General features: G+C 55.2%; 2 protein-coding genes across 2 annotated transcripts; one reads left to right on the top strand and one right to left on the bottom strand.

Annotated features, from left to right (window-relative positions):
* Nucleotides 1-839: 839 nt before the first annotated feature.
* Nucleotides 840-3,165, top strand: INS49_013592 (uncharacterized protein; the record flags this gene model as incomplete). Its single annotated transcript, XM_043174289.1, has 5 exons — nucleotides 840-851; nucleotides 1,103-1,173; nucleotides 1,230-1,829; nucleotides 1,884-2,164; nucleotides 2,219-3,165. The coding sequence occupies 5 exons, from the start codon at nucleotides 840-842 to the stop codon at nucleotides 3,163-3,165; spliced, it is 1,911 nt and encodes a 636-aa protein (XP_043021234.1).
* Nucleotides 3,166-6,268: 3,103 nt separating this feature from the next.
* Nucleotides 6,269-8,443, bottom strand: INS49_013593 (uncharacterized protein; the record flags this gene model as incomplete). The annotated part of the gene is made up of 5 exons (XM_043174290.1): nucleotides 6,269-6,412; nucleotides 6,483-6,974; nucleotides 7,043-7,556; nucleotides 7,660-8,122; nucleotides 8,188-8,443. The coding sequence occupies 5 exons, from the start codon at nucleotides 8,441-8,443 to the stop codon at nucleotides 6,269-6,271; spliced, it is 1,869 nt and encodes a 622-aa protein (XP_043021235.1).
* Nucleotides 8,444-11,027: the final 2,584 nt, after the last annotated feature.

Raw genomic sequence — 11,027 nt, forward strand, 5'->3', positions numbered from 1 at the left:
GTCATCTCATAAGGATAATACTCGGGGATTCCAGGCTCAGACTCATGACACCGTTCAGCCTCCTGACTATTTTTATGAAGGCGAAAGAGCCATGTCGCCTCCACCTGTAGCCCTTGAAAAGAACATGGATCCCTCACTAGGTTCTCAACCCAACACACCCGCCGCATCAAGCACTGGCTATCTCTCACGATCCAGCACACTCAACTCTTCCAGCACTACACAAACCCAAGACTCTGATATCACATTCTGGAGCCAGAGCAGTTCATCTTCAGATGATACGGTATCTGTGTCCAGGTCATTAACCCTGCCGGCCTTGGGGTCTTATCCCGTCGACCGCAGACCGTTGCCAAAGGAAGCGAGCTTTCGCATGTTCACGCTCCCCAAACCACTACTCGAGCAGCGTCCTGTCTTCCCATATGCGAGCGGTGTCCCTTTCCCAAAGACCCAATCTCCTTTTGGTCGTATCAGCAGGTACCTCACGTGGCCAGATCCGCAGGACGAGGGAACTCTGCCTGACCCCAACCAAGTGCCACCACCACGGAACCGTACATTTCCCATAGAAAGGCCAAGGGACCCAGCAATTCCGGAAGAAGACACTGACTCATTCATATGTGATGAGAACGACGATTCAACAATACCACAGTCATCAAGCTTGTTTGGTCCTCTTCAAAGCCAGGTGACAGCGTCAGCCACAGACATGGGTCATAACGTGTTCGGGCAAGAAATCCCTCCCGGTGAGGCTGACCCTCACAGCTTGCAATCACAGGAAGATGTATCTGGAAAGAGGAGGTTGATCAAATCGGATCATTGGATGGCTCGCCCACTGGATTCCAAGCACGATGGTCTGTATTGTGAGTTGGCTCCCAATTCATCGGCGGAATTCTTGTTACAGCGCCGCAAAAAGCTAGCCCGGAACGTCTCAATATTCCAGAGACTCAAAGCAAGTGAACGGCCAAGAAATTTGATTGTGCAGCATTATCAGTCGGATGAAGAGCAACAGCATAGTACAGAAAGTGCAACGTTTTCTGCCGCCAGCACCATCGTCACCTCGGAGGCTGCTGTGGCACCTGGAAACATAAGCAGAAAAGAGCTCCGGACACAGGCGGAAGAGATCAAGGAGTCTCGTTCTCCGAGCCCGAGTCCTCCAAACAAGCCATGTGGCGAAAGAAATCGGTATGTTCGGAAAGTTCAGTCAGCCTAATTAACGATACTGACACCCTGAGGATTAGTGAATCATCATGGTCAGACTCTGATGACAACACGGGGTGCCCGCCTGAAGATTTTAGCCCGGCGAACACGGAAGATGACGATTCTGCATACGACGAATTGGTGGAAGGCATCACCAACATCATATTAGAGTCCTCCTGTGTCGGCAATGTTGAAGACCGTGGCGTCCCCGTGAAACTCTACGTCCACAATCTTCTGGAACGAGTCCTGAACCACCCAAGGTCACCCAGCGAAAGTCAAGTCCTGTGCCTCCCTATTCGCAATCCGCCCACGCAAAACAATGAGGGCCCAGGCGATGCAGGTGAACAAGGCATGGACGCCCGTGGCCAGTCCGGAAACGGCGGCAGCAGTGGCATGAAGAAGAGGAAGAGTAATGAAGCATCTGGCCATAACCGCAACGGCAGTTACGGAGATCAAGACGACTTTGATGATGATCCGGGAGAAGTCCAGGCCCACAACCCTCAGAAGGTCAAGAAGCAGAAAACGGGCAAAAGAGGCGGAAATTTCAGCTGCCCATTCAGGAAGAGGAACCCAATCCGCTTCAACGTCCGCGATCACGAAAGCTGCGCCTTGAAACCTTTCGCGGACTTTGCATTGCTCAAGTAAGTTATTCCACGTGGACATCCGTTGATTTCTAAACAGCTCACATCAAGAAGACGGCACATCAAAACTTTCCACCAGAAGGCGAACAGCTCGAGCTCCTGTGTCCGCTGCAAGGAACAATTCCCGGATCAAGCGGCCCTTAACTATCACTTGACTCGGCGCAACATTTGCCCAGTTCGTGATCCTACCGGAGATGAGGATCCTGAGGAGGGCATAACCGAGGAAATTGACCGTGCACTGAAAGTAAGAACAAAGGATGACAATGTCCGCCTGTGGGAATCTTTGTGGAAGCTGTTGTTCCCCAGGGACCCTCCTGAACACATTCCAGGTCCTGGTACGTAGAGGACCACATCTCTCAATAGTGCTTAAGATTGCTGACGACATATAGAACATGAACCGCCATATGAGCTTGACGAAGTACAGAATCACTGTTACAAGGGAGATTCGGTCCGTGAATTCATCCGCAAAGAGACCATAGGTGGTGAGACGGTAATAACGGCCCATGGCTTCCGGTACATGGCTGAAAGCTTCGAGTACTTCTTCAATAGCGAGTCTCACAAGCCCTCCAAGGTAAGGGTCGACCGGGACAAAAGCTTCCTGGCCATGGTGGACAACGAGCTCCCCACACGCCATGGCGCATCTCAGGCCCAGCAGGTCCAACCCACGGTGGTCTGCGACCCGCCTGACGGGGCCACACAAGCCCAGTGGGAGAATGGTTTCGACGATGACCTGTCGCTCGGGATTGACCTTGGCCTCTACACCAGCCAGATTCCGTATCCCACCTTCCCGGTCTATGCCAGCCACCTCGGCGTCAACGGCTCACAAACGTCCGCCTCGACAATGCACCCTTCGTCTCAAGATCCCACGCAGTACGCAGACCCACAAGGCGCCCCCACGGCCTTCACATATGGGGCCATGCCGCCCCAAAGCGGCAGCCCGTGCTCGGCGGCGGGAGGGAGCGCCCACCACTCGAGCGGCCCGTCGTCCCGGAGCCGCGACTCCGGCGACCTGACGCTAGAGACCCAGGAGACGCAGAACACGCAGTACACGCAGCAGGAGCAGCACGACGCGGCGCTTCTTCTTCACAGCCACCACTGCTGCTACCGCGCAGCGGGCGACGACGCGGGGCCCTGCGGCCAGGGCTGCTCGGCCTGCGGCTGCTCCGCGCCGTCGCCGGGCGGCACGCCTGGTGGCCGGCACTCCGCCACCTGCCCGGCAGGCCAGGGCTCGTCCGAACACAGCCTGTACGGCGTCGGCACCAGCTCGTTTGCGCGGCCGGAGTGTCTGGACGGTTCCAACAGCGACGAGGATCTCGGCCCAATCCCGGACATGTAGTAGTAGTAATAATCGTCTGCACTCATGCATTGGAAACGGAATTACCGGATTTTTCGGTACTGGCGTCCGCTCATAAAATTTTCTTGTCTTTCTGGTTATAGCTCAAACAGCGCTTTGTTGCTGACTCCTCGGACTATGGTTGCGGAAAGAGCTTCCTCTAGCGCTTTCTTGATGGGATGCAATATACTCCTGGCGTGTTTCTTGGCATTTGTACCGTCTTGACCTTTTTACAGGCTTGGGCTGTGCTGTGCATACGATATCCACGTAGAGGATCTCACTCTTGGAGATGATCGTGGCCACAGTGCAATCGTCATAGCTTGGCTGCTTCAACTGCCTGCGACAGGAGAGACAGGCTTTCGAGTCAGCACCTGCTCTATACAACTCATTTGCAAAATCCTTCCACCAGTGACTCAGTGTAGACGTAAACAGGAATGAGAAGGCCTTTATACTTGTTGCAAAGTTAGATTGATCAAGACAAAGCCTACCCTCAGAGCTCCGTTTGAGGAGCTTTATCAACCATATTCACTGAACGCACAAAACTTGAATTGCTGTAGCGCTGATGGCCATCGGCTAAACTAACAGAGAATGTAATTGAGACCTCCTGAAAAGTACAATATACGCGTAGTCTGCCTGGGATTTGGTCACATAAAGCCTACCACCTGCACTTGGAGGCCACAAGAATCCTCGAGATCGGCCGACTGCGGAGCGACCCATGACCGATCGTGATCCTGGGCTTTGATGCGAATATTGACTCCCGAGTAAGAGTCGACCATTTCTCAGGTCTGCTCGTCTGAAATGACTCCATTTGGAAGAGCCGCAGAAGGGGCACAGGGCCAGCTTCAAACAGCTTCAATCGGGGGGCGTAGCTTACGTCCGGCGACTCGGGTGCCTTGTAGATCCGTCTTGGCCAAGAAGGCTCGGCCGCTGTGTCGGCTCCGTGGTTGCATGTGGGATTCATCTTCAGGGACCAGTCTCACGCCGTTCGACTCTGTGTTTTACTTTGAGCTGAGCTGAGAGGTCTCTCAAATGTGGATCCAATTTCGCTCAAGTTGCCTTGTTTTCATCCTTCTCTAGCAGTTCACGGCGCTCCGACTAATATCGGTCCTAATTATAGAGCTTACGTGAGTAACCCCATCGGAATTTCCATCAGCGATAAGACGGGGCCGTGGCCCATTCCACTATGGTGGGAATGATATGGGAATTGTCGATGGCTCGTCCGCCACCGCAGAATCAAGGATCGGAGATCGCACGGCGGCGGGACGCGCAGCAATGAGCCATTCGGATTTTCTGCAAAGCCCGCCCTCACCTCGAGGGCAGACCGGAAGAATGCAACATATCGACAACACCTACGATCACGTCAAGAGGAATGTGCCCACATCATAAGAGCCGAAAGTTAGCTAGAGTGTTGGACAGCAAGATAGTTTCAGCCGGCAGGCAGCACCATACGCAGCAAGCGACACCAGTGACTCGATCGTAGGCGCCTTCGGTCAGGACACTGGATGAATCTTGCGGAGGTGGGCTGTGTGGTGCCAATTTTTCATCAGTGCTCTCTGTCTCACGACGGAAGCTTGCGAACCAGCAGCGGGTTGAGCCGCCGGGGTTCGGAGTGTGGGAGACAATCCGGGAGGCCGTGGGAGTCTGCGGTACTGGTGGTGGTGGTGGTGGTGGTGGTGAGTTCTGGAAGCAAGTTGCGTCGGCTCGGTCTCTGTCGATCAGCCCGGGCGCTAGTTACCAGCGCGCTGGATGGAGGAGGCGGCCCATTGGTGTGTCTGCTCACCGCTTGATGAACAGCTCTCGATCCGGAGGGGGAACCTCATGCGGAACGAGCCGAGGTTCGAGCGTTTGCTCAGATCGAAAGGCCCGGCAGATGTCCTGGTGCAGGCTCGGAAGGGAAACCGGGCCCGAGGGTTGCCTTTTGCGACCTTTTAGGGGTCAACCACGGTGTTTCGAAGGCTGACGATCAGTCCCTGGTCCCTGTTTTCTTTGCTTTTGGTCGGCCGAGTCCTACCGATCGTGTGCTTTGCAGTCGGACTGGCTTCCGAGTCGAGTCTGGACCTTCAGGGGAGGCTGGGGAGCTCTCCGATGTTTTGGAAACGTTCGTGTAAGATGATTGGCCGAACGCGGGGGCAAGGCTGCCACGAGCCAACCGGGGGGCGATCGTGATCGATCGGATCCCGGAGTAAACTGCATACCAGTTCCTCAACCTTTGGCAAAAAAGGCATATGCGGGATGATTCTGAAGAACGATTGTATGTTCACGCTACTAGATGCAGCAATGCAAATGCGAGATAAACCAAAGACCTTGACCAAAGCCCTAGAGCGTTCTAGGCATCGTTATGCACACCTGCCCTACTTGGCTCCAATGGGGCCCGCATCCTGTTGCCAATGTCGTCCGATGATTCCTCGCTGCCCTCCCCCCGGCCGCAACATTTGTGGCTTCATCTGGTTATTTGGGGGTTGAGCTTATTTTGACAGCCACTACGTGTCATCACGATACGGTTCGGCTGTCAACGGTATCGTCCTACCTGTGAAATGCAACGCGAAACTGACGAACTGTGGCCGAGGCGCTGATCAAACTCCCTTTGAGCCTCTGACGTTTCTGTTGATTTTGATGTCCTGCAGGGGAGATGGTATGATAGGAATCAGCTTTTCAGGTTATGTTCATGATGGAAGAGCAGTCGTGCCTTTCTATCGAATACGATGACCTGCACTTCGTGGTTCAGTCCCGCCTCGGGCCGAAATGTGAACTTGAGGGTCTGGAATGCGCTCTGACTTCGTTCCATGGTTCAGTTTCCGAAATAAGTAGTATTTTGTGTCGATCGTCCAATTTTCGATCCTTTGATGGCATACCATCGGTGCACAAACTTGTATAGCTAAGCTGCAATTGTGCCTGTGCGGAGGTCTCTGATGCTCCAGTGAAAACACTTATCCCCACGAATCACATTCTATGTTGCATCGAAAGATCGGCACAGTTAGCATATGAGACCCCAAGCTCATAATGTCAAACCCGTAGCAAACCCGTAGGTGGAATATCACTCGTTTGTATACTTTTTTGCTGGATTTATGTGACATCTCTATACAGGTTTACCCTGGCCGTGTCCGATCTATGAAGGAGTGTCCCCACCGCCAGCCCGATGCGTAGCATCCATGATTACTGCCAAGTGATTGTTAAACGGTCCCGCGAGGTCTGGCCACGCCTCCATCAGCTCCGAGCAGAGTGCCAGAGGTACGATAGTAATAGGGTGAAGCTGTGGGGTTTGCCAAGTCAGCCCGCGCTCGGACGCAACGGTGGGGGGGTGAAAGTGAGGGGATTCATACCTTTAGACTGTTACATTGCGACAATCGCTCCATGCAGCTCAGCGCCTCCTGCGCAGCCAACGTCCCGCGCTGCATGCTCTCCACTATCGCGTAGTCGTACTCCTCCTTGCCGGTCGACGCCGTGCAGCTCAGGGTTGAGTGCAGGTGGAGGATAACTGTCCGCCACATTATACCCATGGACGGGCCGAGTGATTCCGAATCATGATGCAAGTGCTGCCTCGAATTGGCCAAGTTGAGGTTTTCTGCAAGCTGGGCGTTGATCTCGCGGTGGCGCTGCCAGATGCCGGCCGTGTTGTGGACGCCGAGCGCCTTGTCGATGATGGACTGGTGCCGGTGCGACACTGCCCTGCCGCAGATGGCGGCTAAATGAATGAAGTCGACGAATAATGAGTCCGGTGCGCCGACTGTCAGGGAGTCGCTGTTGAGGTAGCCGGTGACCGTGGGAATCTCATTTTGAAACTCTGTATCGGGCGCGGGTAATGGCACGTAGATCTTTTTTTTTTGATGAAAATGGTCAGCTCAAGTTGCATTCAAGGGGTAGCATCCCCGGGTCGCCTTACCGGCTCGTTAAATGTGCATGGGGCGTCATTTCGTAGGCTGATGGTCCGATCGAGGCAGAATGCTACCCAAAATGTTCGTCTCCTCTCTTCGGCCCCGACCCAATCGGACATCGTCGACGACGTGGAAAGCATATCGTAAAACCAGTTGAGCTGTATAAGTCTAAAAGCACGCCCCGCCCTCATCCACCCGCGCCTAAAGTCGACGGCCTTGAACTCGTAACAGGCCAGCAGGAGCTGGGCCTGCGCCTGCGCAAAGTCGTCGGGGCGCATCTGGCTCCACTCGTCCCCGGAGTCCCAGGGCTCGAGGTTCATGAGTGATTGAGACGCATATCTGTAAAGGTCGTTTGCCATGGTCTGATACTGGCCTGGTGATGTTGAGGCTGCCAGGGTCCACATGGCGAGCTGGAGACACTTCTGGGCCTCGCTTTTGTCCGGCTTCCGGCTCCACGCCGCGTACCGCCGCTGATGGATGAAGGGCATAAAGGCGTGGGTCCGATCCCAGTAAATCTGGTCGCTGGCAATGATTAGCAACGGTACTGCGCCGTGGGTGTCAAGTGGTCACGGGTGGCACTTGAGAGGTTGCGGGCTGCACGCAGTTATGCCAGGTCAACACTCACAGGTCCTGCTGCATCAAGGGTGAGAGTCTGAATTCCGCCGGCCCCTCGGGGGAGCTCCAGGTACTTGACGCCGTTGACATCCTTCTCACGTTATTGAGATTCAGTGATGAGATCTGTTCTCCTGACGGGTGCATTCCATTCGGGAGCATCGTGTCAAGGCCAATGCCGCCAAAAGCAGTGAGCGGCGGAGACATCAAGCTCGTGTCCATCGGCGGCGTCGGGGACATCGTGGTACCACCGAGGCAGGGAAAGCCGAGTGACGGGTCCATTCCGTTTGAGGTCTGGTTGGCCGATGCCATGTCCTGTAGAAAAACATTGTCGGACTCGCTCCCCGGATGAGGAATCTTGAGCGAGTCCGCGCCGTGGAACAGGTATGGGTCGTAGCATGATGACGGGTCTTCATCCGGCGATGTGTTGCGGGCCGACTGCTGCGCTTGTTGTATGAGAGTGCCCTCTAAAGCCGCTGCAATCACAGGCATATCCAGTCAGCAATGGCTTACTATGGCCCTCGACCGACGGCGGACTTACCTATTCGAGCTTTGAGGTCCTTAAGGTAACCCGGCTTTGGCCCGCGGGCCGCCCGAACAGTCGTGGTATGGCACGGCACGCCGGTCGACTGACACGAGCCGCACTGGGGCTGTCGCCGGTCACATCTAAGTTTTCTACGCCGACATTCCTCGCATGCTGCACCGGGCTTTTGTCGAGGTCTTGTCCGCTGCGTTGTGTGGGATGGGGAGCTGTCGCCCGCCTGCGTCTTTGTTGTCGCTGTCGCCGAAGGAGACATGGTGAACTCATGTGCTATGGTTTGGCCGAGGCTGAGGCAGTGCACGGAGTAATCCACCAAAACCGGTAGCTGAGCAGCTGTTCCGTATGAAAATGTCCGCGTAAAAAAGATGATCAGGAAGGATCGCCGCACCACCAGGACCTAGTTGGGAAGGGCGTGATGCCTTTATTGTATTCGGTCGCCGAAACCCAGGGTGCACAACTAGGTTGCAAACCCGCAGCTTCACAATTGGATTCCGCTTGCAATGGTGGCCCCCAGCTTACCTAGGGAAGCTATGAAACAAGGTAGTACAGATGATAGTTCCCGTATTCCGCGGCCGGGCTGAAGATTTTTGACCGCGATGCTACATTGCTAGGACGGTGGCAGATGGCCGTGTAACGGCAGTTGATGCTGTCTTGGCACGGGCGCCTGCAGCCTCCATGAGGCTGATGGGGGCTCTTCCCACCTGTCCGGCTGGTACGGAACTGGGAGGATCGAGCATGAAGCTGATGCACAGAACCCACAGCGACATTGTCAATGGGACCTATGCCACGTCACGTTATCGTTTTCACATGAAACTCTCGTGCAGAGGCTCTGGTGGTCTTGATCGTGCGGGAGAAGCCACTTGATCCCTGCAGCCGAGGAAGAGGTCCTGCGGGTCTGCCTCGAGCTTCCCATTCCGCCCTCCTTTCGGAGATCGTGGGTGAGAGATCGATCTTCCATCAGAGATAGACGGCTAAGCGTCTGAGACTGTATGCTCGCCTCAGGCCTTGGTAGCAATTTTCCTATCCATCTAGATGCATTCGCCCTCGCAAGTAACAGTGCTCAACCACCATGCTGACTGACACAAGGGGCGTTGACTCAGGTGCGTCAACGTGTAATGTTTCTATTATGGTCTTCAGCACATTAACTGGCACCGTCGATAAGTCAGAATATAGTGAACTCTATCTGTGGCTGTGGAGTGCTTGGCGCTTGCGCGACTGCCGCCCCTGAGCCGCGATGATAGTTTACAGTCACACGTGGCCGGGCTTTGAGTGCCCAATCGGCGAACATGGCTTCCACCAGCTCCAGGATCAAAAGACTGCCAACCTCAGCCTGGATCGCATGAGCTGTGGTGGGCCGGGTAGGGCCCAAAGGCAAGGGTCCCGCTGGCCAGGCAAATACCCCGACGGCCTTAGGGTTTGTTCGGTAGCCGTCCCTCGCCCTAGAGTTGGGAGCGGAACATGCTGACGGAACCATGAGGCGTTTGGACTTGTTTGAAACATCCAGCGGAAAATGGGCTAGCGCCAGATTTAGATTTGGGTGCCAGAGGTGTGCGCCCTGCCGCCGCGGGCTCCCATGTCCCTGCCCACCCTGAGGTGTGCTTGGCCCTAAAACCGCAGCTGTATGCGCACCAAGCGGCAGAATCCAGCGACGGCCGTTGCTAGACCCCTAGCCTAAGTTTCCTTGTTCGTTAGCCGATGTTGTGTACGGATAGGCGCGCATGGAGCGGAACGTACCAGCCCAAGACATTTCGATCGTACAGGATTCCAAGCGAAACCCTATCCGAGGTGATGCCCGACTCGCCAACCAGCCAGGCCCAGACTGTCCGGTCGTTCATGTACCTACCCCACGAGAAGTGGAAACAGGATGGCCCGCCCTATGCAATGAAATCTGGGCAGGACCCAGACCGCTGTAAAGTCTAATCTGGTAGTGAAGGAAGTTAGTAATGCCCCCTCCCCCTCCTGCAGGTCGACCTGCAGCCTTGGAGGGTTCTGGCGCCCAGAGAAACCCGTTGGCTCGGTAATTAAACACGGTTGATCTTTGCCCCCTATTCTCGGAACCTGTTTCAAATTTAAGGCCAAGGCGATTGCTCGGGTGGATGGTGGCTGGAAATGTTGTGCCTAAGAGCTTGACATGGGAGTCTACTAAGCTGCACAAAGGGGACAGACACAGCGGAGCCTGCGTAGAATGTTTAATTGCACAAAAGCTTGGTCGCCATATTCAGAAGCAACTCTACGGCATGACTAGAACAAAATCGCCGAAATTGACTGGCCTTGGGCCCATGCGCGCGACCTATGATAGCCGGCCTCATGGAGCAAGAGGAATTGTGACGGCTCCCAAACACGTTGCGCAGTGCAACGCTTGCCCTGCAAGGCTGTGTGGGTGTTCGAGGAAGCGCGCGCGCCTCGGATCCGAGCGCCCCAATGCCGCCGGCCCAGCCTGCGTACCTTGGTAGTTCGCATCCCAACACCAGCTGTCAGCAGGGCAGGGCAAATAATCCTCGGGGATTGCGTGTTAGATCGCCCTCTGGATCGTTGGTGCCACACCGAGACCCTGGCCGGCGTAAAGCTTATTCCCGATACGCGAAAAGACACGCTAAACTGAGATGTACAATGCGACCTCGATGCTCACGTCCGCAGAGCTTTATTTCTCCCAGTGGTGCCTGTGGTGCAATGGTCGGCATGCCGGGAACTCCCCAATGCAGGTAGCCATACATTGTGTGTAGTATTTAAGGTTCGTGCAAGATCGAGCGAGCCTCATCAGCATTGACAAACGGCCATGGGAACTGTGCCCGCCTGTTAGGGGTCGTCTGATCTGCACTTGAACTCTGCGGCCGCACAGC

This window comes from Diaporthe citri, assembly GCF_014595645.1.
Source record: "Diaporthe citri strain NFHF-8-4 chromosome Unknown scaffold_7, whole genome shotgun sequence".
Classification (NCBI taxonomy): Eukaryota; Fungi; Ascomycota; class Sordariomycetes; order Diaporthales; family Diaporthaceae; genus Diaporthe; species Diaporthe citri.